General features: G+C 45.6%; 4 protein-coding genes across 4 annotated transcripts in view; 1 reads left to right on the plus strand and 3 right to left on the minus strand.

The window, feature by feature from the left end:
- The window catches only part of LOC136446026 (uncharacterized), a 67,712-nt gene extending 60,150 nt beyond the window's left edge, over positions 1-7,562 (minus strand). The window contains exons 1-2 of the mRNA XM_066444294.1: positions 6,951-7,562; positions 2,581-2,730 (exon numbers count right to left, since the gene is read on the minus strand). Of these exons, the coding sequence (XP_066300391.1) occupies positions 2,581-2,730; positions 6,951-7,521 (721 nt within the window). The 5' untranslated portion in view covers positions 7,522-7,562. The remainder of the gene's footprint in view (positions 1-2,580; positions 2,731-6,950) is intronic.
- A 1,327-nt stretch (positions 7,563-8,889) lies between these two features.
- LOC136446640 (uncharacterized) lies at positions 8,890-11,276 on the minus strand. Its single transcript, XM_066445123.1, has 3 exons — positions 10,411-11,276; positions 9,637-9,829; positions 8,890-9,267 (listed from the first exon to the last, which is right to left on the minus strand). The coding sequence occupies exons 1-3, from the start codon at positions 11,038-11,040 to the stop codon at positions 9,068-9,070; spliced, it is 1,023 nt and encodes a 340-aa protein (XP_066301220.1). The 5' UTR covers positions 11,041-11,276; the 3' UTR covers positions 8,890-9,067.
- Positions 11,277-12,737: 1,461 nt separating this feature from the next.
- LOC136446048 (uncharacterized) lies at positions 12,738-15,910 on the plus strand. Its single transcript, XM_066444322.1, has 3 exons — positions 12,738-13,349; positions 13,913-14,474; positions 15,727-15,910. The coding sequence occupies exons 1-2, from the start codon at positions 13,176-13,178 to the stop codon at positions 14,453-14,455; spliced, it is 717 nt and encodes a 238-aa protein (XP_066300419.1). The 5' UTR covers positions 12,738-13,175; the 3' UTR covers positions 14,456-14,474; positions 15,727-15,910.
- A 153-nt stretch (positions 15,911-16,063) lies between these two features.
- LOC136446046 (acetylcholinesterase-like) lies at positions 16,064-25,710 on the minus strand. The gene is made up of 9 exons (XM_066444321.1): positions 24,748-25,710; positions 21,272-21,425; positions 20,689-20,766; positions 20,170-20,288; positions 19,558-19,719; positions 18,780-19,207; positions 18,019-18,189; positions 17,372-17,562; positions 16,064-17,020 (listed from the first exon to the last, which is right to left on the minus strand). The coding sequence occupies exons 1-9, from the start codon at positions 25,102-25,104 to the stop codon at positions 16,905-16,907; spliced, it is 1,776 nt and encodes a 591-aa protein (XP_066300418.1). The 5' UTR covers positions 25,105-25,710; the 3' UTR covers positions 16,064-16,904.
- Positions 25,711-25,945: the final 235 nt, after the last annotated feature.

Raw genomic sequence — 25,945 nt, forward strand, 5'->3', positions numbered from 1 at the left:
GATAGGTTTGATTTAAGAAAATGCATTTATTCAGTAAAGCCGGGTCTGTACTTTAAACAGATCTGTAATCGTAGTTAATTACAAACAGAAAAGTCGTGCTAGTTCCGGCTTACCAGACCAGCAGTTTTTGTTTAGGTGAAGAGACTGAAACAGGGAGTAAGGAGGCTCCCCTTTAGATCTGTCTGCGATCTGAGGGTCCACTTATGGGCCGCACTAATCTAATTCAGTGGATTACATCATCTTTAGCCCATAAATCTGACGCGAGAGCGTGGAACTAATGCCACATTTCCAAACCGAGACTCGGCCATGCTGTTTTCGGGAACGAAAAAGTAAAGGCCACATGAAGAAATGTTATGTTTGGTGTGTTTTGTTGTCTTTTATTTTATACTTTTCGTTCCTACAAACTGCCCGGCCGGGCCCCGGGTTAATTGGAAATGTGACAGGGCTATCTTATGAAACCGATGCTGACAATTTGAGACGGAGAGGCAAAGATAAAAACGCCGTAGCAGATACGGCGAAAGAACCTATAGATTTTTCCGTCGCATATTTAGCCAATTGTCTTGTTTCTTTTCTTTCGTAAAAAGAAGTTCAGCTTGCAAGGCCCCAAATAGTTAAACCTTGGCAACTCTTACCTGGCTGAAAATCGTACGCCAAGGAAAAACGTATAAATTCTATACGTGATCGCGGTAAAAATCACAACGCACGCTGACGCCACACACAAAACGAAGATCGTGTGGCCCTGTAAAAACCCATCTGGCGAGAATATCACCCTTCCTCGCCTGACTTCACACGGCCGGGTTTGGAGGACACCTCTTCAAGTGGTACTCTCCTGATCGTCTGATGCTTCCGGAAGCTTTGGATTCCCATGACCGAGTCAGCGCGAGGACTGTAGATCATTTCTGCTGACACCGGTACAGAATAATGGCTCTTCGGAGGGGACGTTAGCCGCCACTCAGGTTTAAGGAGAGCTACACATGGAACATCCGATTAAAAAGAACAGAGTTTCCTTCTGTCTCTATGTGTGTCTCTTTGTCTCTTTCTCTCTCTCTCTCGCTCTCTCTTTCTCTCCCTCTCTCTCTCTCTCTTCTATATATATATATATACTGTATATATGTATATGTATATGTGTGTGTGTGTTCGTGTGTGTGTGTGTGTGTGTGTGTGTGTGTGTGTGTGTGTGTGTTCGTGTGTGTGTGTGTGTGTGTGTTTGTCCTCCTCTAGAGGTAGAGACTCTATTATTGCATGACGTGTGCCTTACCGACGAACTGCTCCGGTGTAATTATCCCTCCCCCTCCCCTTCCCTGGCGCACTGACCCGTGCTGACGGGAGCACGACAGAAATGAATTCCGGGTTGTCAGAACATTCATCAAGTCACCAGCTGCGCAAAGACAACCAGGGAACTTCGGTATGTATGAAAAAGCACCGGGAAGTATTCTAATCTTCAAGAAGATGTTGGAAAGCAAAATCGCTACGGTTTTGAGTCCGGTTGCAGAAAACGGGAAGTCGAAAAAGTTACGATTTAGAATGAAAATTCAATATCTACCCAATAACAAGGATTTGCGGCAAGAAACTGTGAAATTCAAAACCTAAAACCATACCTTAGACATGACCGGGTTCAAAGAAATTTATGAAAATAAATCTGTAAACACTCTTTAGATATTCTGTTCAAGGAAGTTGGGGGGGGGGGGGGGTCATCAGCTTTTACGTTGACCAAGGATGAACAATAACTTTTTTGGTTCACCTCACAATTTTCAACAAAAATTCCTATTATTTCATTCCATTTTTTGTAGCAACCCAAACCAGAAACGCTAGGCGTGTGTTATCCACGATATATAGTCCGCGTGGCCTAATATACAACGGTCTAGCTGACATCAGCACCTTTAGAATGCTGGGACCGCGAACCCACGTTAACTGTTCCGACTGAGCTCACGCAAGGAACTGTGCATGGAACCACTCAAGTGCTTTTGATATGAAAAATGAGGAGACGCGATTAAGACGATAAGAGGGCCTTTTCTTTACCTCTTTGACTGAAGTTTTGTTCCCATTGACGTTATGATGAATTAGTTCTTCGCTTGACTCAGTGTTTATTACTTTCGCCAAGAAGGTTTTTGGTAGATCTTGTGTTTGTGTGGGGTTTAACTCAAGAAGTTGTTGATGGATTTTCATGAAATTTGGTCTGCTGTTATAGGAAGAATAGCTAACTGAAATTTCAAGCTAATTCATTGTAGATCTAAATAAATTCAGAGTCAAGTCAGAGTTGTCAATCTCAGCACACGTGCATTAGTGTTATCAGGTTCTTGGCAGGTACAAAGTTTTCTTAGCCTTTAACAGGCTAGACGAGCCATTTTTCATGTCTTGAGAAGCAGAGAGGCCAATTCCCATCGTTTATCACTGCTTAGAGTGGACAGGGTCAGCAAAGAAAGGTTGCAAAGGTAAGACCGCGTTTCGAACCCCGACCCTATGGTTCAGAAATAGTAATGCTAACCACCAGACAAGCACACGCTATATCTATATTCATTAAAAAAGGAGGACTTTATAGATTTACGCAAAAACACGGAACCGTGTGTCTATCGTACTCACCGGTACATTGGAATTTGTTGCAGGCTCTACTTTCACTGTTGGCCCCCTCACAGTTTTCGACGACGGACTTGTCACAGGATCTTGACCTTGTTTGTATCCCTCCGCTACAGGACTGTGAACACGGCTGCCAGTCCGACCATGGTCTCCAGCCTATGTATAAAAATACATATGTACAAAAACTTCAATGTCAACACAATTTTTTCCTTATATATATACCCTCAATTGAGCGATGAGGTGAAGCGTGACGCTTTTTCGTTATCCGAGTAGTGCGATGCGCATGCGGCTCGCGTATTTACTATTTAGCCAAGAGCACCGGGTCATCCCTACTCATCCCAACACAAGTGTGTTGAGCTCTTTTACGCGCAGATGTTTGACGCGTGAGACTAACGTCCCCGAGCGTAACCTCTGCTTGGAGAACATTGGAAAGGGGACGTAAAGTCCTTGAGATTGTTGACAAACCCCCCGCCAGTCGAGTGGGTGCGGGCGGACAGTAAACAAGCCCCGCGGAGCCGGGAAGGAGATTTTCGGCGCCTTGGGTTCGTCTCCGCCACTTCTCTCACAATCACTCGGATTTCGGTGCGCCGTGAAGTTTTCTTGCAGACGATAAGAAGGACAATGGTGCCCACAGAGTTCTGGTGACAGCCGGACGATAAAATCACGTCACCGGCGGGCGAACTACTCCCGTCTGTCTACATCTGAGAGCCGAAAACCTCAGTCTCCACTAGAGTACACTGGCTATTTTTAAAAAAAATGTTCGTTTTTTGGTGGCAAAGGCGCTAGATTGTGGCACATCTGCCACCAAATACGTACTAGGGTGTTTTGGGTATACTTTTATTAACTGAAGAGGCTCGGTGGGCGTCACTCCGCCGCCAGGGAAGGTAGTGTAAAGTGCTTTTCCAAGGTCGGGGCATGGTTAGCATCGAACCCAACGCTCTAACAGTTGCGCCACGGTGGAGAATAATGAAGGCTGAAGAAGACCTTTGTTGCCAATACATTCCCAACGTACAGGTCACAATAAAAGAAAAGTTGACAGATACATGTATACATTGCCATGGGTAGTATACACAATCATTGTAGTCTTTTTAGTTTCTTGTCGGTCACAGCCTGCATGAAAATCCTACGGAATCAAAACCGTACGACGACCTACAATGAAAGAGAGCGCGCCGTAAAGTAAAGGCCTGGTCACTGTAGTTTTCAGGGTTTTTCAGTGATGTTTGTTAGGCTTAAATCTTTGTTTATGCCTCCCTTTTTTCGACGACCCTTCGAAATGGATTTTAGACATAACATTGAGCACTTTGGTAAGATACGTAGATGTTATAAGATACCCTACATAAACTCGATCGGGAATCACTTACAAATCATATCAACATTAAACACATGTATCTCTATACAGCTAAACAAACTCATGTAGAAATGATAAATGTAGAAACAAAAATGTAATGGAAAAAAATTCTTCTTTTTTCATAATAAAGATTGAAAACGGCTGAAATGGAACGAACTGCAAGGCTCCCAGTCCACTAGATGGCGCTCTCACTGCGACCTCACTGCGACCTAAGCTGGATTTGTGTAACCCTTGATTTCATAATCGAAAAATCATACAAAATGTAAAAGAATGACTGAAAACAAGAAAACATACAAGATTTGTTCTTGATCTAAGAAATTCGTTGAGCGCTCTGGTTAATTTTAGGTCGCAGTGAGAGCGCGGCGAGGTCGCCACCCTAGTCGAACGGGGGTATAATAAACCGCAGCAAAACAGGCGTGGTAAAGTGAAAACGTGTCCTTCAAATACCACGCACGACCCTGATAAAAGCACAGCAATTATACTGAATTGTCGTTTTGACCTTGTTAACTATTTGCTTGTTGCATTTTGTCCGTGCTCTGCATTCTTTATCATTGCGACTTTTTGTGGTGTTGTTTCTTTCAGTGAAACCTTCCCCATTTCACCCTTCATAAAATCAGTTATTCAATCGTCCGTCCGTTCGTTCATTTATTGATTCATTCGTTCATTCATTCAATCTTTCCTTCTTTTTTTCTTTCATTCATTCGTTATTTCACACGTTCGTTCGTTCGTTCATTCATTCCAAACGCAAAGTTTCGTCTTCACAACTCTTCAGTCGGGGCAGTCCGTGAGAGCTCGGGAACTGAGCCGGAGCCGTCTCCTCAGACCACCCCGAGGATTTGTTCAGTAATCAGTAATCATGTAGACAAATACACAGAAGCGATGGCTTATCTCATACGTCAACACCCGCAGGATGTCGCCCGTCTTTCCGCGCGTCTTCCGCGTTCTTCAGACTCGTCCTTCAGAAACTAAGATGGACCTGATAACACGGAACCCGTAAGAACACACTAGGAAGGGAATGCATAGCCTCTACCAGGCTCCGCGGATCGCTGGGAAAATAGTAGAAATCGGCCAAATAGCGTGAATAGTATGCCAAGGGTACTCCGCTATACAGGGAAGCTCAATTTGCCTATTGAGCTTCCCTGTATAGCGGAGTACCCTTGACATACTATTCACTCCGGAGCCTGGTAGAGGCTAGGGAATGCAGGCCCAGAGATACAAATATCGGGGATTCTGCTGTGGTACCAATTAAAAGCCGCTAGGCTGCCCACAATCGAACATATCCTTCGTTTTGTGAACACTTCTCCGCATACCAAATATCATAAAGATTAAAGATCCATCCACAGTTTCTCGAGTTATGCTGTCCACAGACCCACAAACGGCACTGAAAACATAACCTTCTTGGGGAATGTGAATAATATATGACCACGTGCACTGCTGACATGATATGACACGGAACAGATCTCTTATAATCTTTATATACATTAAAACGGTTCATGTCATGATGAAAATATTCACTATTATTCTGCCAAACCAAGTAGTGCATTGCAGAGAGCTTTGATATGTTAAGAATTGAGTTTGAAATATTTATTGTGGGTGGTTTGTGGCTGGGCAAGACAATTCATAGCTTCGGCGGTCTCCTCGCCGAAATTGTTCCCTATTTTTTGAAAGGTAAGTGTCGTCACTTGTCATATGTCCGTCCGTGTAGGTATTGGAATTAGTCTGGCACACAGTCAGAATTGACGCAATTAGACCCCTGTAGCTATCAGAAAACTGCGCGTAGCTAAAAAAAAAACTCCCGGTAGACTACAGGGTTACTACTTATCTTCAAGCAGATGTTGGAGGGAAAAATGAAAACGTTTTTCTAGTACCCTGCTTTTCTTTCTTTTAGCGGCCTTGTGGTGAGGTCATATTCGTCGTAGGTTAGTACGATCTTGAGGACGAAGAACAATCCGCCGACAACGATCTAAAACAGCCTTTTCCGTAACACGACAGCAGAATTTTGTGCGACAAATGCACAACTGTCCTACGAATGCCCTCAATTTTCAATCGCACCGATTTTCAGACGAAAGATACACATGCATAGGACTCTCGGGCGATTGTGAGATTCAGATACTTCTGGCGATCTGAAAATTCGACCTAAGCTCATCGATCATGTGATAGGGGTTACAGGAATAAACACACAGAGCTAGAAAAAGGTTACGATTTTGCCTTCCAACATCTGCTTGGAGCTTGTGTCCCGCCGCCTGCCCAGTAGGGCGCCCCCTATCCATGTTTGTTTTCCCGCCCTGCTGTAAAGTTTACTGATCGGTTTGTCGCGTGTACACCAACAACACAATAATGGAGGTGATTATGGAAGAATAAAGACCTGCTGTGTGGGGATTTAATTAGTGACAGCGACGTTTGTTGGTACTTAAGTCTGCGTGTAGCCTCCAACCCAGACTCCACGGGACAACATAGCCTCCGTAGCAGACTTCTTGGCGGGTTTTTTTGCTTACTATGCGGCTGTGTTCCATGATTGTATATCCGTTTTCTGATCGTACCCGATTACTGACAGTGGTACGATCAGAAAACTGATATACAATAAAAAAACGTTTATTTGCAAGTTCGTGCCCTGAGGTAAGTACATGGACTTGGGGAAACATAATGTTACATCTTACATCTTATATCTTTCTGCGATTTCCAATGTCCTAGTCAAAGTTTTCTCTGTGGGACTGGAAGAGTATTAAACAATGCAGTATCCTGAGTATGGGTAAGGGGGTGAAGTCTGCCATATATGCCGGTTGCCTTGTCACATGTAGGCCCTAGTAATGTTTTCTGGTTGCTACTATGTTTTGACAGGCGACGTCAAAATATGAAATGCCGAAATAACATGCGTGAAACGCATGAGCAATAATAGTACATGCATGCAGGGCAGGTGTAAAATCTTATCCTGGACGGTACATTCAGAAGAGACCCAGCCGGGCGTTAAGAAATCACCGTATGTGTTCTGATCAACCTAAGATAGGAAAATATTTTCCTTGTGACTCACCTAGAGCCAGGAGGATCTCCTCTTCGTTCTCTCGGGTGAGGTCGGCTGTGGCGCCGAAGATGTCGTCGTACCTGGCCGCTAGTTCCCCCTCGTGGAAAATCCCCAGGAAAAATATGTAGGCGTCTCCCTGTGCTACCTCGGAGTAGCACTGTGCTCTCAGGCCGAAGTTTGAGACATTATAGACGTTTGGGTCGTCAGAAATGGAGGGAATTTCGCGCAGACGAGATTTTCCTCTCAGAACCGTCCGGACCCGAAGGTGAGCCGAGTAGGTCAGCCCGGGCAGTCGAGGCAGCGCGTCCGTCCGCACGACGGTTCCCGAGAACACCACGTCGGCTCTTCGGGCTCGCTCGGCGACCGGCACCGGGTCCCACCCGTTCAGGAGCTCGATACACCCGCCGACTACGTCCAGGAAGACGGGCATACAAATAAAAACGACGTACCGTGGAAGGGCGCGAGCTCGGTGCGGCATGGTGAGGGTGGGGGGTTGGCGGTGGAATGTTTTGACATGAAGGAACAGCTTGGCGCTGGCTGCGAGCTTCAAGTGTTGCGCCCGGGAACCACGTGACCACATACCGCTCCAGGCGATAATGAAGCAGGGATCCACGGGAACAGGGCGGGAACAGGTTAACAAGCTGTTTGTGTACACTCGGGCTTGTTGATAACATTTTTCATGTGTGGGAATGGCAAATGACTGCATGTACGCATGGTAAGTCGGGTTCTTGTGGAAGGCGCTATCAGACCCCTTAAGGCCTTGCTTGCTGTAGAAAAAATGCTGTAGGAAGGAAAAGTGGTCGACTGAGGACGCTTTTCCGTTAGCTAGCAGTGCAATGCGGCTTCGCAACGGGTCGCGTATATTATAAGCACACCGGGTCACCCCTACTCTTCTAGATAAGCGTGCAGGGTTCTTTTACCCACTTGAGGCTTACGCCTGAAGCTACCATTCAACCCATTCGGCCAAGACTATTACTTTCCGCAAGTATGAATAATAGTAGAGACCTTTATTGTACTTGTTTGGTCCATTGGGCGAAGCACAGGTCACAAGAAATAACGATTTGCATGCAACTTGAAGCTGCTACTGGTAATCTCCAAGCAGATGTAAGGACCAGGATCATTCTCGGTGTTTTCTTCACTCCTGTTTTTCAAACATTGGTACTCTATTCTAGTATTGTATTTTTAATTGTCCGCCTCCCCCACGAGCCGTTAATCAATACAATACCAAAAAGGAATGCCGTCGATGTTGAAAAAAAAGACATGAAACACCTAGAACCCACTACATATAAGTTATAACTGTATGTCACATGATATAAAACTTTATCGTGGAATGTACCACCACAGATTAGATTTCATGCTGATGTATGTCACGAAGTTAAGGCGCGACAGGCACTATCGTCACCTGGCGACGTAAGTCTACAATGCAACAAGCTACCGTGCCTTTGACAATAAGCCAAATAAGAAACTTGAGGCATGACAGCTTTTTATTGTGATGTTTAAACAGTCTTATCAAACCTTCTATCCTAACCTGTAGATTGACATAGTAAGATGACACCCTGCCTCGTCTGGAGGAGCCTTTTAGCTCTTAACAGGAGTAAAGGGTTGTTCAATGCTCTTTACTAGCTGGACAGTTCAACATGACACCTCAGTACACGTTCTCTGTAAGTAGGAACTATACACACTTTTTATAACATACCACTCTCGTCGGCACAGAGAAAAAGCAACTCGTTAACGGTTTTTTTCAATCAACGGTTAGATGCAACAGTTGGATATATAACGCAGTCCACTTGCACTCCTTAAGGTTGTAAGTAAAACACTTTAATTTGCTGTTACATGACCTGTTCTGTACGTTTTTTTTCAATCGACGGAGGGACCTCTTGAAGAGAGATTCATATAAAACTCCACAAAACGACGTACAAACCAAGATCTAAGTCGTACATCCTCCTATACATTATCAATATGGAAAAATAGATTAGATCGTATATTCTACTGCCAGTTGATTTGAATAAAAGCTGGTCGATCCATTGCATGGTTGATTGGTTGATTCATTGATTCAATTTGATTGACCGAGTGAAATGTGCTCTTTCTGACACATATAGGTCCTGTAAACATGACGTTTCTCATGTCTATTTTGTGCACACGACGCACGTGAACTCCCTCCCCTCCACGTACGGCGGGCAGGACAGCGAGCCGCAGCGGGCCTCCACGGGGTAGAACAGCGCGCCGTTCTCATCCCCCTCTCCGCCGGGCAGCACCTCGGGCTCCCCGTCCATGCACACGAACTCCGTCCGGCTGCTGTGCCCGTGGTACCCAGCCATCAGGTACCCTAGCGGAGAATGTGATTATTGCAGTGTGTAGCAGACATCACTGTTCCACGTCAGCTAGAACTGTACCAACAATATGTGAACCCCATCGTTACCCAGACTATGTATACGCCACTTGAAGTTCAAGGTAAAGAGCAATAAGGAGTGTAGTCATATAGTATGCACATTTAGTTCCTTCTCGCTCCTTGCTATGTTACAAAGCTATGAATAGGTTTGGATACAAGGCTATAGAAGTAAACCTAACGTTATATCACTTCTTCCGGCATAAAATCGATCTACCATTCCAATTTCGTGACCGTACCATCTTCGAGGTCCTTCTGCAGTACCATAACAAGCCGCTAGGGGGCCCAAAATTTGTAGATCCTCCTCACCTTGGTACTCGCGCGTCGATCCCTCTGGACAGGTCCTGCGGGCGGGGATCATGAGCTGCGTGCGGCGGGACAGGCTGTAGCAGGCCGCGCAGGGAACCTCCCGGTTCTGCAGGCTGGCGGAGTCGTACGGAGCGTTGGTGTTGAGGTCGTACTCCGCCCCGTACATGTACGACTTCCACCCCTGCAGCCCGTCCTACAGAAAGATTCAGAAACAAGGCGAGGTGAGCGATAGACTCTTAGAAGCTATCAACACAAGGATCAAACAATCAACACAGATGTAAAGAAAGTCCGATCCCATACATGGTACACCTACTAAACAGTACCAAAACATGAAAGTTCATATATGTAGAGAGAGAGAGGGAGAAAGAGAGAGAGGGAGAAAGAGAGAGATAAAGAGAGAGAGATTTAAAGATATAGATGTAGATATAGAGATATAGGTGTAAAGATATAGAGATATAGATATAGATGTATATATAGATATATACATATACCAACTTATCTGTCATGTTTCTCGGATACTTTCGGAACCATGTACTTCAAAGAGACAATTTTATCACATGTCTTCTCATGATATCTGAGAGTTTTCTTTATCCAACTATGTACCGCGAGTAATGTTTTATTAATGAATGAAAGACCTTTATTGTGCATTCATGCCCCGAGGGGCTAGGTACAGGTCGTCAATAGACTTGTTCTAAAAAAAAAAATTATCATTGTGATGAACCACAGCGTACTTGTGAACGGCTGTCTGTATACTGCATACTGAATAAAACAAACCTCGTGCAGCCCCCACTCCGGGTCCGCGGGCAGGCACTGGTAGTTGCTTCCTCCGCCCGCTTCGTTGTACATCGGCCCGCCGGCGCGTCCAGAGTACACCGTCTCCGTGCCCGTACCCTCCGGACAAGATGTACGCCCCCAACGGATATACATAGCTCCTCCTCCGAACCCCTCTGCTCCTTGATTCCCCTTCTCTCCCGGAGCTCCTTTCTCTCCCTTCTCCCCCTCCGGACCGTGCGGTCCCAGTTTCCCGGGCGTCCCTGTCTCCCCCCTCTCCCCGCGGACACCCCGCGGGCCCGGCGGCCCCGGGTCCCCATTGGACCCCGCAGGTCCAGCCGGAGCCACCACGGTGATGTTGTTCACGTTACTGTTCTCCATCTGTTTCGGGCACGGACCCTCCTCACCTTCCGTAACTACAGCCAAGCCGACAGAAATGCAGAGGAACAGATACAGTACAGAAAGCGCCACCATGACTCCCGTACTTTGATATTGAAGACCCATACTGCAAATTGTTTCAGGGAAAAATAGCTGCGCACAACTAGCAAGGCGGTGGTTGAGAATGATGCGTATGTAAAAGCATCTGGACTTTGCAGCATGTCGAAGTCTTGTTAACTTTGAGAACGTCTTCATCAGATGACGTCGTTTAAAACTGATGTATGTTTACAGTGGAACCCGCTAACCCCATTCTTTGTTTAGTCATTTTGACAGTTTGTTGCTGCCTTTGGGAAAGTAAAAGAGAACACAACTTTTGGCAAGCTAAGGTTGAGATCACGAAGGGGATATTTCATGCAACATCGTCTGACGTTTGTGTAAAGGCCTCCGTTCCAAGCAAAATTAGACAAATTGTTACTTTAACTGTCTTTAAGTGTCACAGGAAGTCACAGGAAGTCAGTAAATTAGGACGTGTCTATTACTCACCTTGTCCTATTTTTATTTAGCCTGAGTACCAGCCTCCGTAGTGACCGCTGGCTAAAAAAAATCGCTTGCTCCGTGTTTAGCAAGCGAAATTTTTTGAGCCAGCGGTCACTACGGAGGCTGGTACTCAGGCTAATTTCTATTTCTACACGTACAGATCTAGAAAGACATGTCATTTTGTTTGCCGATGATATTGTTTTCCCTGGAAGCCTCCCAAAACACTTATTTAGAAACTGACAAAACTGAAAACTTTATTTATATCAGTTCTCACGAAAGCAGTGACTGTTGAAATTGCAACACTGCAAGCCGTCTGGCACATGCGTTTTTCAACAGCCGACAGTCAGTGCCCTAGAGGTATGTATATGGGAATCGGGGCAGAACAAGTTACAATCAAAAACAAAAACAAACAATAAATGATAAATAACAGATAGCTGAAGACGCAGTCAGACCATGATGAGCGAGCAATGGTATGATGCTGGGAAAATATCACAGAAGTGTTGGCAAATGAGCAATGTGAGCAGTCATAAAACTCACCAGGTTCAGAGCCAATGACCCTTAGAATAATTACTGTGTTACCTTTTACGTCTTTGTTCCAGCAGCACACATATTCCCTGAAGGCATAGCACTGAATCATGGCGAGAACAAACAATGTGGTTTCAGATAGACACAGAAATTGATCTTGAGAGAATGTTCATGAACAAAGTAATAGTCGAGGTTTAACACATGGTTTTAAAGTAAACTCTTCAGTTTGGTGAGATCTTGAATATGCCACGCAAAGCCAGGTCGCAACAGGGTTTGCCGTAGTACGAGTACGTATTTACCCTTGAACTCTGAACACACAGACTGTTTACGTAGTAATCACCCATCCGTGTATGATTTGCAAAGTATAATGGCGTTATGGCTTGCACCACGACCAAAATGTCGTTCCAATGAACGCCATTTCCGGTTTATAGCAACGTATAGCAAGGCTCTACCTTCACGGTGAAGGTAGAGTCTGGAACTGAAACAGGTTGACACTCAGGCTAGATCTAATGTAGGAGGGAGTAAACTAACTACGCACCGAGAGACTTTAAAAGAAGGTAGAATGAAATCACGCAGGAGTTGGATGTCATATAACGTCTTCATATGATTCTCAAAACGCATGATCCTACCATCTTCTGCCTGGGTGCCATACTATTTCCAGGGCCCACACGTGCACAGACCAACTCCTCGGCTCTAGGGCCCCGCCAAGGAAATTCTACAATAGGTCCCTCTGCGATATATATTATAGAGATCGGGGGCCTGGCATCCGGGCGAACCACCTTTCTTTCTACGTTCATCTTCACTTAATTTTTCTGGGGTCATTTGATTTTTTCGGGGGAGGAGAAACTAACTACTTGGGTTGAAACTTTCAAAGTAAGTAAAATGAAATCACATAGTTTCATATAACGTCTGGCACGGTCTGCATCTAAGAACCCAGCCATCATTTCCACCCCCTTGATTAAACCATGTACACAGTAGCAGGACTTCTGCGAAAGCGCGGTGTTAATGAGCTCATCTTCCCGTGCTGTTGATGAGCTGGGGACTCATTAACGACATCACGGCAGCACGGCTGGTTATGCAAATGAGCCCCAGGGCTGTGGGTGTGCGTCGCGGGGGGTTTCCTACCGTTGGACCTCTTCTAAACCACACTTGACCTCTGAAGGGTGTCACGAAAACGACACTTTGGTTACGGCGCAAGGTCGCGACGGCTGCGTGTGAAGATTTTCGACTTCAAAGGCGCCGGAAAGACTTGAAAGAAGTACGTCTTCGACCCGTGTCAGAATGCTGGGGAGGAAAGTGTGGGATCCAGTCCCAATCAAACCGCGATAATGACGTCGTTAGGAGGCATGTCGCCAGGGACCCGCCCCAGATCCGGGCATGTGGGACCGCAGCCCCCGTACGACGGCGCGCTGCGGGTAGTTAAAAGGCGTCTGCCGTGGATACACCTGCTCAAAGCTACCCGGGCTTCAGAGAGACACGAAGGAACATCGGCAAGCAGGTTGGTAAGTGAACCTTGTGATTTGTTCTTAGAGATAAGATATTTACTGTTAAAAAGGATAGACGTTTGAGTTTTGCTGTGATTCAATGATGTCTTGGTTAACATCCAACAATTTTGGGCCGTTCAGTTCGAAAGCGATCTGTAGGAATCTGGTTATCTCGTCAGACACATTACGTTCTTGAGGGGTAAATCACTTGTTTCACGTTTTAGAAATGAACTCATTTCCGTTGAAGAGGATTGGTGTCGTTGTATAACTTGTATCCATTATGATATTTGTCGGCATTCCGTCATCATAATATTCAAGTGGCTAGAAATGGTAGAATCCTACAAGAAGTGTGAATCACTGGCCAGAAGACTCCAACCCGACCAAACAAGGCTCTTGCTGGTCGACTATCTGTTTTGGCAAATGTTTCAACCAACTCTTGGCTAAGCTGTTCTCTTTTTCTGTCACTAAATGTGTCTGGCGTAGATTGTAGAGGAAAACGCAGTGGAAATATATGATATAACTAGATTTTACACTGATTCAGTGATACGGAAATGTGATAAAGGGTACTTGCCCATCTCCAGGTAAAGATGCTGTTCGTACAAGCTCTTCTTCTCGGGTGCGTGTCGCTCCATCTTTCTGAGAGCAGCGCCGTCCGCGCGCTGTACGAACCGCCCTTCCTGTCGTCTGATCACCATGGCAACGACATCACCGACACAGACGACAGTTTCGCCGACTTCGGTCAGTCGGCGTCCGAGCCCGACGAGTTAGGCATCGCGTTCCAGAAGAGAGGCTTCGGGCAGAAGGGAGCCTGGGCGCCGTACACGCACGCTCTCGCCGCCCGGGGGTTCGGCAACAAGCGAGGCATGGGCAACAAGCGGGGCTTCGGGAACAAAAGAGGCGCTGAAAATGAGCGTTACGCCGCCATAGAAGAGATGCTGGAGCGACTACATCACCAGGTGGAGAGAGAAGGGTTAGGGGACCAGAGATACGGGAGCCGGGATGACGGGGGAGAGGCAGATGAAGTCACCGACGCGAAGCGCGGGTTCGGGAACAAGCGAGCGTCGCCGGTGCGTCACAGAGGGGAGGACATCGTGTTCTGGTGGCCTCGATCGCAGCAGTCCTGACGGGATCGTCCTGCTAGTGGTGAGTTTCTGGATGTTACACCCTCTTTCCACTATAGGTTGCGACCGCGCTGCGACCGCTGAACGACCAAAGATTTCACAGATCGTGCAAAGAATTTTACAAAGAACGATTGTTTTACGTTTTGTGTGCTTTGTTGTGTACTTTCACATCTTGCATTATGTTCCAATTATGAAATCAAGGTTCACACAAATCCAATTTTTGTCGCTATACGGTCGTTTAGCGGTCGCCTTCTAGTGCAAAAGGGGTCTTACTTAGGTATCCTTTAATGTCTTCTCCAAGCAGATGTTGGGGGCAAAATCGATACGTTTTCCTAGCAGCCCGTTTCAGTCACAAATCGCCTCCTCCAAAACCGTTGAAGAGGAAGTTTGTGATAGAAACGGGCAGCTATAGCTAGCTGTTGGAAAACAAAACAAGTTTGCCCCGCAACATCTGCTTGGAGATTAGGTATCCTCAAAAGCAGACATCGTGACTGAACTAATTTTTGTTGCTTTAATATCATCTGCTGTTTTCTGAATGTAACGGGTTTCTGACAGCCGTCCAACCTACAATAAGAAAACATCCTATTATAAGCCAACAGAAGAGCCCATCCGCGAAGCCTACTATAATGGAGCCTCAGTGTTAGGTCATAGAAAAGGACGAGAAGATGCTCGTCTTGATAGATCCATTGAAACGATGTATGTTCATGAACATTTGAACGTATGACTTTCATCATAAAAAGTACTGTAAAATGAGAACATGTTTCGAAACTGCCACAAACTTGGCGGAAAAAACGAAATAAATTCATTGCTTTACAAGCTAAAGAATGTTCATTTTAAGGAGACGTCAATTCTGACGCGATGAAGCGTGCCACGTATGTAGCTGACATTGCAACACTAGTTTTGTCTTGATCTTTATGGCTAGATCTTGATGTCTTAGTTAAAAGCTACGCAAGGCAGACTGTCGAAGTCTCATTGGTGGAAAGTTAGCCACATTAGAGGACTGTTCGACCTTTAAAGTTATCTTGATAAATCTGACGATATGTCAGCCTCACCGCTATGACCTTAAGTTTCAGAAAACGTTTGATGTCAATGTCAAGGTTTAGTCCCCTGTTACGATCATTTACATAATGTAGCGTCATTGTGCATTTCTTGTCCTTTCCATTGCCATCTATTCAAGCCAGAGGTCGTCATTCACTCTTTTGATGTTTTTCACTTTTGCCACAGCGTCTCATGTAAACAGTTTAATCGCTTGATGTTCCTCACTTTTCCCACAGCGCCTGGCCCGTTAAACGTCACAGCTGGACCCGGCATCCTACACATACGACTTCATTAGCATATTCATGACGTCACTTCCGATGCATCCAACGACGGGGTCGTCTGGGAAATCGTTTTTAATTAGAACGTTGGGGAAAACTCATGTGAGATCCACTCTAAAAATAAACCAATGATGGCGTTTTATATGAGTCGAATTCCTATAAAAGTATACGCATGGGGACGCAATGGCAACGCAAGACTCATAGGGTCTTTTTCGTCAACATAAATCCAATTAAAAGTAAATATAGTTTTTTTGCCATATAGTTGTCATGTTAAAAAAATCACTTCAACATTCAATCTAGTTCGTCTTGCTGTATGATAGGGGACAACAGCAAAGTTATATTTCCATGGGCGGCGAAGGGTTTTGAACCTATTGTGTATATTCACAACAGCATTGTTCAAGACTAGCAACAGATCAACTTTTTGCCCTTATGGATCATGGAGCACGCGCGGGTCTGGGAAGAGATGTTAATATCATACCAAGAAAATACAACGAAGAAACCAATAAACAAACAGAGATGGGAAGCAAAGACTTTTTGTTTGTTGTTTGTTTCTTTAGATTGTTTGTCTCCTTTCGAATGCCTCCTTCCCCTTACAGATTTTGTCTCAGAAGAATCTCAGTTGTGATAACGTCTTTAAAATATTTCTTGCGATGGGGAAATGCACATTGCAACTTATCCATATAACAATACCATTCGATATAAATACACAGAGTTTGTAACTTAACTACCCACATATGCAACAGGTCTTGATTCACACAAAATGAGGTAGAACACTGACGACATCTTTTCAGATTCTAAAGACTCTTTTTTCAAAGAAATAATCGACGATTCATTGGACATTGTCGTTAACTTAGCGTTGATTCCAAGATTTCGAAATTTTGACCATCTCAAAGGCCTTGCTCAGGGTTACTGACCCAATACTTCAGTCACGTGACCATTCAAACACGTGATTCCATCAACGGACGTGACGGGGAAGGTATAGACTTCCAGTCACCTTTGACCCATTACTGGAGTCACGTGTCCATGGGTCACGTGTTTCAACTAATGGGTCATTCATCATGAGGAAGGCCGTAGAGAGACGATCGTTTCTTTTATTTTTTGCTGCGTGTTGGAATAACTCAACGTAAGAGTCCACGCTAGTTCATTAAACAAATCAATAAAACAAACAAAACTGTAAATAATCGACTGCTTATCGTTGATGATGAGGCTGCAGATGGTACCGACTCGCGACATCTGGTGGATATCTTCAGATCTGGAACAATACACAGAAGTAATTATCAAAGAATTAATCATTATCAACGTATATCATATCTTGTTTATAATCAGTTGTAGAAACAGAAGCTGCGATACGTTCGCCTCCATGACAAGTATAGAAACTTTCATTGAAGCTATATATGGAACTTAAGTAATCATACACAGAAATGCCACTTTTCTTAAATATTGCTTTTTTAACACAAACGCCTCTTCCCACATAGTGGTATCTGACAGGCGTCAAAGCAAATTGAAAACTGTTTCAGCATTTCCATTTTTCTATTTTCAAACTAAACTACGTGGTTTAGCAAAGCTCTATATTTTACCCTGTCCCTGCCAATGCATTACACACCTGAGTTGATGTTCAGCACGTGAGGTATGTATCTGTCCCAGAAGGCGCAGAACTCTGCTCGCAGGGCGCGGCCGTTAGGAAGACCCGGCTCCAGTTTCTTGTACGCTAAGCTGTTCGTCCCGTTTCTTGAGAACTTCGGCCATCTTGTGACGTCTTCAAGACGAGCCCCGTCCGCGTCGCGGTTTGGGTTCCTTAAAGGTGCGGCAAGAAGAAACGGTAATGCGCACAATTTTCTTAGTTAAAGAACATTACTTTAAGTTATTTATAAGACATGCTGAAAGCCGGAAGAGTTTTGTATTTCTTCTAACATATATATCTGTATGACGTTCTGCGGGGTACTGTGTCTGGTTGGTCCATGAAATGTACACCATTTTGGACGTCTCTTTGGATTTCGTCGGATGTTCACATGCCAGTGTTTAGGACAGCCACGCCTCGAGCACATTAAAGAACCCAACATACTTGTCGAAAAGAGTAGGGGTCCTTCCCGGTTTGAGTGGATCAAACATGGGACCCGGGTCAACTCAGCCAGGAGGAGAAAATTTGGACACGGGTAGACTACATACACACAGCAACACAAACAAATAGACACACTAAAAACAAAAAAGAAGTTTTCACGCAAGTAAAACCTTAAAATGTCCCATTCTTACCCGGTGTGAGCGAAGTTGCTCCAAAACCGCATGACATTGACGGCCAGGGTTTCGTCCTGGTGTTCGTACTCGGGCAGGTCGTACGGCGGCAGCAGCGGGAAGCCGAACACGTACTGTACGTCATCAGCGTGACGCACGCCGACCCATGGCGGCGTGTTCGACGCACCAGACCTGCAGCAATAGAAAACAAAGGGGGTTACCTCCGATTATAATGTTTCTGCAGCCTAGCCTAATAACCAATGCAGATCTGGTGCCAAACGGCTGCCTTAGCAGGCTAAAGGTAAAGGCTTCGAAAAAAAAGTTGCGTTTTCGGTTACCCAAGATATTCAACCAACGGACCTGCAGGAAATTAGTGGTTTCATTATAAGCAATGTCGCAACTTGAGCACATCGTCAAAAGTCGACATATCTGCAAAAGCTACCTGTCCCCAAAAAAAAAGATGCTAACGCATGTGAAGATACGTAATAAAATCACTTGGTAAGATCACAGTGCATAGTTCGTTCTTCGGAATGGACATTAAGCGTTCGGGCCCGTGTACTAGTATGTGGAATCCTCATGCATCAAACTTCAGTATGTTAAACAACCCAAAACACTCGTCGATTAGAGTAGGTGTGGTCCGATGAGCTTGGCTCCAACACTGCTTGACTTAAATCTCTAAGCAGATCTTCCGGTGACTATGTCGTAACTGTATGCTGACGGACAAGATCGATCTGTCGCGACGCCGTTAGTTACGATTTTGCCACCGGAAGAATAAGACTTACCTGTGAGTGAGCTGATACATATAGACGTTCTCTCCAGCTCCCGCGTAAATCTCTGCAATCTCATTGGTGGGACAGACGAAGTAGAAGTCTGTCGTCTGCCGGACGTACTGCACGCGATTGGCTGAATCTGACCCGTCTGACCAATCAGTGTAGCGGTACAGAACTGCTTCTTTAACCAAGTCGGCGGCGTCTCCGTACATGTAATTGGCCCAGTTTGATATGATAGACTCGTAATCGGGTCGGCTGATCCCGGGGTTCTGCATGGCGAGGAAAGTCGGCTGTTCCATCAATAGCATCAACGCCCCCTCGTCCGAGGCCGTCCCTAACAAGATGGCGGACCGCTGGAAGTCGCCATCTTGAAAAGAGTCGCGTGGGCTTTTGTGTAGGAAGTTTCCATCCAGTACTGGGATCCATTTTGCTTTCAACATCTGCAAAGAAAACATATGTACTGTAGGTTGCTTTATTCAATGAGAACCTTTATTCGATCCAGGTGGATTAAACCTTTTCAGTGATCGGAATTTGATCGAGATGCATTTTCATTCCTAATATGGTGTTTGAATTCACGTGATTATGACGTAAGTGCAAGTACTATCCGCCATACTAGGTGGTTAAATCGGAAGGTAAATATGAATTTGTGAAAGTCATGGTCACTTGACGTGCAAACACATTATACATATGTAAGTCTATAGGTCTGACTTGTCTAGGTTCAAACAATATGATGGCTATGACATCACTTCAGACACCCAAACAAAATTTAGTAGAGAGCCAAAGAACCGACCTGTTGTGGTTGTGAGTTGACCAGGACTTGGGCCTCTACCTCACGGAGGCATGACACTATCGTGCGGCTGCTGGAGGTATTGCAGGCCAGTTGTTCCGCCAAGCTCACGGCGTCCGCCACACTAGACGGTCGGAAGGCGAAGTCGGTCAAACCCGTGCCACTCTGGAAATACAAAAGTAATTAGATGTAGAAGGAGTAGATAAACATAGATTTTCGTACATTACATTTTACCATTAAAATTCTAGATTTAAATTAGATGTTACTGCTTTCCGTCAAAATGAAACAATACTAACTGCAATCAAGGACATTATATAATGTCCTTGCTGCAATGTATCAAAGACAATGACTCGAATTCAAGGGTCAGATTTCAAAGCTGGGGTCATTTATGTGCAATCTGAACAAACCGAAGGGCAAATAAAAAGCTTTATCCTTTCTAACACTGTTATAAATTGGGTTAGTCCAAGCCTGGTGCTCTCTGAAGATGGCCAGGCAAAAACAGACATGCCTAGGATGTCTAAATTGTATAAAACTTTACTCGCACGCATCTTTAACCAATCAAGACGGTGGACGTCAGGTTACGTCATGGCCACGTGACAAACAGCCTGTTCTTACCTGCATGATCGCTCGGGAGAAGAGCCCCCTACTGGCCGGGGAGACGAGGTGCATCCCCACGCTGGCCCCGCCCGCACTCTCGCCAAATATGGTGACCTTGCCGGGATTGCCTCCAAACGCTAAGAACAGAGTGGGAGCCGCAATGTACGTTATGTCACTACCCTGGAATCTCTACATTACAACAATATTGAATTCATTGTACTAACTTCAGATGAATCAAAGTCTTCTAAAAACTTGCCCTGTTTTTGTCAAAAGATGCTAGAAATTAATTACACTACCAAGAAAAACAAACGTGAGCAAAGATATACTATGAAGCATACTACGTACGTCCTCGATGGAAATGGGGCGTATGATATTTCAGCATTCGTGCAAAATATAACGGAAACGGACTAACCCCAATTCAAAAACCCGCGAGAATGCAGTTTACTGTGTAAACCCACGTTATGAGATAATTTCGTTGTCAATGCTGCCATCTCGGAAACAAATATAAGTAAATGAGTAAAAGTCTTATTTCCATACCTTGTATGTTCTCTTGTACCCACTTCAGAACCTCGACCTGGTCCAACATCCCGAAGTTTCCGGGGGAAACCGCGTCTCCTGTACGACCCAGAAATAAAATCTGAACTTTTATGTCATTAATCTTTAACTTAAGCGGACGTGTACGTGTGCTTTTGGGCTCTTTTTTAGCACTAAAACGTCTTTTCCCTTGTCTGAAAAGAGCTTTAGATGAGATGTTATTATGTACTAATATTGAAAAGTCGATAAGAAAACAGTATCAAAATGCCAGCCGTGGAGCCTGCTATGATGGCTGCGAATTAGGACGGGGGTGGTGGGTGGTAGGTGTGGGGCTATTGGCTGCATGTCCCTCTTCCATAGGTAAGCTATTGTAATTGACCGCAATTCGTAGGGAAAGCTAATAATTCGAAGCGAGGTGGTCACATACTGTGTGATTTTCTTTCTGAATTTAGCACAATACGTAGATATTGTTGCTTGATTTAGCGTAAAGCGTTGTCAACTCCCCATAAAGACACTCATTTTAGAAACATCAACGTAACCGAAAAAAATGACAAATCATATACAGATGAATATGGTGACCTCTGACCTGTGCTGAGGAACCCAAGGGGTCCAAGTCGGTAGTTGAAGGTTATGGTGATGACGTCACCGATGGCGGCCAGCGCCGTTGCGTCATATCCTGATCCGGACCCGAGCTGGAACGCACCGCCGTGGATCCACACCATAACAGCGCCATCCTGCGGCTGGATGTGTATGACAACAGCAACTTTGTTGAGACGTGTAGTGTGTAGAACACCTGCTAGAGGGCGCTTTTCGTGGTTAATACCAAACACAACATTCTCAGCAACACGCGAAACTACACCATGACCCCAATGTTCCCTCTAATTACACACGATGATAACAACGATGCAGCACACAAAATGTATCCTACACTCCAACTAAAAGGGAATTGCTACGCAACCCCTTGATGATGCGGGTTTTTTTTTCACTTCACTAGTCTCCCAATGAATGAATTATACATTTTGTGACGTTCATAATTCTTGTCACTTGTATTTCTTGTAACGCGCAGTGTCGACGGCGATCAAGTCTAATGAGGCACTCTTGGGGGAAATGTCCTCTCACCCTGGTCTGTAACTTGTTTATGGAGGCCACCTGTCCATAGTGAGCGCTTTGGCTCAGTGACTCTCTTGAGTGGTCGCCCTAGGCAAGTTTGTATCTGCAATCTGCTTGTTTTAGGGCCAATTTCACCCTCTCTAGACATACAACACCACCTTTTGGGGAGGTAACGGAAAAATTAGTCCCATAGTCTTTTTGAGGCCGTATGGACAGTAGGTTGTTATCCACTGTGTCTAGGGCACGGTATTGGAAGGCGGAGCCCATCCCATTTCCTTCCACCACCTTTTTCCTCCCCAACAGTAGTCAGGTACCCATTTTTACACCTGGGTGGAGTGAGGGTGGACACAACAGCTACTAAGCTAGCCAGGAGCACCAGGAATCGTACCCGTGCCCTGTCGGTCTCTTGTCCGCTAGCCTAGCTATAGCCACTCCGCCATACGACACATTCTGGAGAGAGCCTCGTGTGCATAGCCTGAGTGCCAGCTACCTTGTTAACTTCCGTACGCTACCCAAGCTCCGCTGCGCTACCCAAGCTCCGCTGCCGGCCAAGGAGCGGAGCTTGGGTAGCGTACGGAAGCTAAAAAGGCTGGCACTCAGGCTATCGTGTGCATGTATGTTTGTTTTCGAGCTGTTTGGAATTCTCCACGTAGCCCCACGGCCCATTGAAAGTAACGTTCCGAACGTGACCAGTGAGCTGAGCGGGTAGGAAAAGCGACCCGTCGGCAAGAACAGACGAGGTCCATGATTGACGCATTAGCGTAAAACGGAAGCTTGGCAGCTGGAATTGCTTTGGTCGTACCGACAGCCGTAACGTGCACCAGGCCGCCTTGCTTAGGTTCTGTAACATGTTAACAGGATTCTCGGACAGTCTTATAAAAAGTGTAAAGTAGTCATCCTACATTGAGGTGAAGCATGACACTGAAATGCGGCTTTGCTATACGATACAGCCAAGCACACTGTATCCTCTGTTCTTCTCCAGAAGTGTGTTGGGTTCTTTAACGTGCCGAGGTTTAAGTTTAACGCCTGAGGGTCCCCCATACAAAGGACGAATGAAGCGATGCAGATGTTGAAAAGGAAGATCGTAACAGGACACAGAAGCCCTTTAATGTTTGCATGGAGAGAGTCGTCCGGTGCTTGAGGCAACTTCTAATTAATATATCTTCAAGACCAACAACTGATGCAACATAACAAAGCTCCTTACTACCTTGGATCATTCTGTCTAAGAGAATTAGTTCTTTGACAAGGTTTTGGTGTCTGTGATAAAGAACTTTGTTCACTTATTGTACATACTGTTAGGAGAACTTAAGTCATATCCCACCAAGGAGGTAATATCGTAGCATATCCTGGATGCCCCATTTTAAAGTTGAGAGCAATTTACACGACTTTCCTCACTCCACCCAGGTGTAAGAATGGGCATATTGTTCTCTGTACGTGGCACTGTTAAAATAAGTAATGAAAAACTTCAGTCAGGTGCCACGTCGTCCTTGTCTGTCAAGAAGCGAAGTAAAAAAGTTGAGAGGGTTATGTCAGAATAAAACTAGGTAGCTTGAAAACGTTACGATCTCTCCTCCCAACATCTACTTGGAGATGCTTGATGCAGTCCTGGTGTGTCATTGGTGACATGATGATGATGATGATGATTGACAACCTGGTAAATGGGGCTCGGGCAATTGGCGGGGTGCTCTCTGGGCTAGTGGTTTTGGGTTTTCTTTAAAAACAGAGCGAGCAAAGAGAAACACACTTCAAAGCAACCTTAAACGCCAACAGCTGAGGCGGTTAAACTGGTCATTACCTAACCTCGTCATTAGCCTCCTTGACAGCGTTTACTTAGTCTCTAACAGACTTCAAGGGTTCATGAAAAATAGTGAAGGAGTTAGCGGGCCATAGAGTTACGCATTTGCATGTGTGGGCTACAAATGCATGTGTAACTCGCTAATCGAGAATAGCGGGGATTGGGGAGCAGCATTGCACAGCACAATCAGCCCATTAGTCAATCGAAAAGCCATTATTCTTATTCCGAATTCACCATTTACTAAGCAACTTCCGGGTTTAATCATCCAACATGGCGGACTAAAATGACGTCATAGTCATGTGAGTGCAAACATCCGACGAATCATCTTAACTATTGACGGCAACCCTACCCACCCCTCCTTCCAACAATGGTCTGTCCCACGAAAACGGTCGAATGTCACCCAGCTGGGTGACCCTGAATGACCCCTTCGCCGACCCCCGTCACATTTCACTCCCTTTCAGCAACCCGCCTACAGAATCTCCAAGCAGAGGTGAGGTGATAGACTTGTCTTCGAACATGTTTTAATTGATATGTTCGGTTTTTCACAAAACGAGTGTCCTTTCATCAGGCGCATCACCATTCATAGTTTCAGACGTTGAAAACAACCAGCAATTTAGCTGGCTTGCCCCCTTAGATCCAATTACCAGATACAAGCCTGTCTACTTGGCAAAAAAGTGAAAGTAAATAAGGGGAAAGCGAAAGTCCACACGGGTCAATGATATCCGAAGTTTTCAGCCCACGACATGTACAAAATAGAGTATCGGCTGACACCACAACAACTTCACCGGAATCCGAACTATGCAAATACATATAACCAATGCCTTCAATGTACGGGCTGCTAGCCAACTTGTCCTAACATATACCAGACTTTTCTGGTACATTACAAATTATAACAATAACAATATTAAACAGTTTTCGGGGGCCGAAAGGCTGAATATCAAACCGTTCCAGGGCCTACTGACCAGCTCCTCGGCTAGGGCCAACACCCCCCCCCCCCCCCCCCCAAGGAATTTTACCGCAGCCCCGGCCCCTCAGGGTCTAGCTCAGGGGGCTGGGATGCTGGTTTGTATAAAAGAGCCGAGGAGCTGGTTTGTATAAAAGGTCCTGGAAACAGTCTGGGATCCAGGCTATTAAGATACTTAGTACTTCGCACTCACCGTTGGTTTTGGAACATACAGGTTCAGCGTCAAGCAGTCCTCGCTTTGCAACGAAGGGTCGGGTACATCGGGGCCATAGCCGCTTTGCGGGCAGACCATGCTGAACGTTCGGGCGTCAAGTTCACCGGCAAGACTCTTGGGTCTGGGCGGGCGGAACCGCAGTCTCCCCACCGGCGGGTCGGCGTAGGGAACCCCCTTGAAGATGTCCACATCACGGCTAAGCCCGGCACCGGAGAAACGCTTGGTGACGCCGCGGACGGAGGCAGTCGCCGTGCGGACCACTGGATCCCCTCGGGCGGAGGCGAGCCAGGCGCCGAGGAGCAGGGCGCTGGCGATCGGGGAATGGCGGCGGAGCATGGTGCAGTGTGGCCCCGAGGAGTTGTCTACATGTGCACGCTATAACCTAACCTCGCTCCGGGAAGCCCAACTGAGGCGTAAACAGCTGGATAGTCTTGAAACCAGACTGCTCAAGTTTTAATTACCGCGTTTTTTCGATTACCCGCTTTTTCCCGATGGCTGCCGTGTCCAGATTACAACCATTCTCTCCAACATTGATCAGACAAATCGGTACGTAATCGTGAAAAAGAGAAGGCAATACTAAACCAAAACATTCCCCGGAGAAGTCTGCTGCATAGACTAACAACCAACCGGGTCTTGGCAAATCCGTGTCAAAGGTTACGGGGTTCGGATATCTGAATCTTCAAGCAGATGTGAGGATGCCAGTGTCAGAGACAAAAGGGATGGTCGACCGCCTTCTCAAGAATTTTGACAATGAATGAAGATCGAAGAAAACTGATTTTTATCAAAGAGCTTAGATAACTACGAAAGTTGAGCCATTCATATGATGTTATATGCCATTGTCCAAAATAGAACACACAGGGAGTTTGGTTGAGACTTTTAAAACCACACATGACCTTGATAATAGCGGAGGTTAAAAGTCATGCCCCCATGGTTCCTGCGAATACATCTTTCCCTATTGAAATGCCCTTGACATTAAAGCCCCCTCACCCTTTACTTCAAGACACCCATAGCCAAGTACTTAAATGCACGTTGAAGTCACCTGAACCATTTCTAGTATTGCCTTGGCACAGCATTGTCCAGAACCAGATCTTAGAAAACGCTTGTGACATTGACGCCCCTCTCCCTTAATATGCACCAGTTTATTGTTGCCAGTCGTCCGACATCTTGCTACATTTAC

Source organism: Branchiostoma lanceolatum, chromosome 12 (assembly GCF_035083965.1).
Source record: "Branchiostoma lanceolatum isolate klBraLanc5 chromosome 12, klBraLanc5.hap2, whole genome shotgun sequence".
Taxonomy (NCBI): Eukaryota; Metazoa; Chordata; class Leptocardii; order Amphioxiformes; family Branchiostomatidae; genus Branchiostoma; species Branchiostoma lanceolatum.

Coding starts and splice junctions, on each gene's coding strand:
- LOC136446048 (XM_066444322.1), top strand. CDS start 13,176: ATGACGTCGTTAGGAGGCATGTCGCCAGGGACCCGCCCCAGATCCGGG. Junction 13,350..13,912: donor GAACATCGGCAAGCAGGTTG/GTAAGTGAACCT, acceptor GCCCATCTCCAG/GTAAAGATGCTGTTCGTACA.
- LOC136446046 (XM_066444321.1), bottom strand. CDS start 25,104: ATGCTCCGCCGCCATTCCCCGATCGCCAGCGCCCTGCTCCTCGGCGCC. Junction 20,767..21,271: donor CCTTGGGTTCCTCAGCACAG/GTCAGAGGTCAC, acceptor TGGGTCGTACAG/GAGACGCGGTTTCCCCCGGA. Junction 18,190..18,779: donor ATGTATCAGCTCACTCACAG/GTAAGTCTTATT, acceptor CTATTGCTGCAG/GTCTGGTGCGTCGAACACGC.
- LOC136446640 (XM_066445123.1), bottom strand. CDS start 11,040: ATGAAGACGTTCTCAAAGTTAACAAGACTTCGACATGCTGCAAAGTCC. Junction 9,830..10,410: donor CGGAGTGGGGGCTGCACGAG/GTTTGTTTTATT, acceptor ATCTTTCTGTAG/GACGGGCTGCAGGGGTGGAA. Junction 9,268..9,636: donor ATCGACGCGCGAGTACCAAG/GTGAGGAGGATC, acceptor ATTCTCCGCTAG/GGTACCTGATGGCTGGGTAC.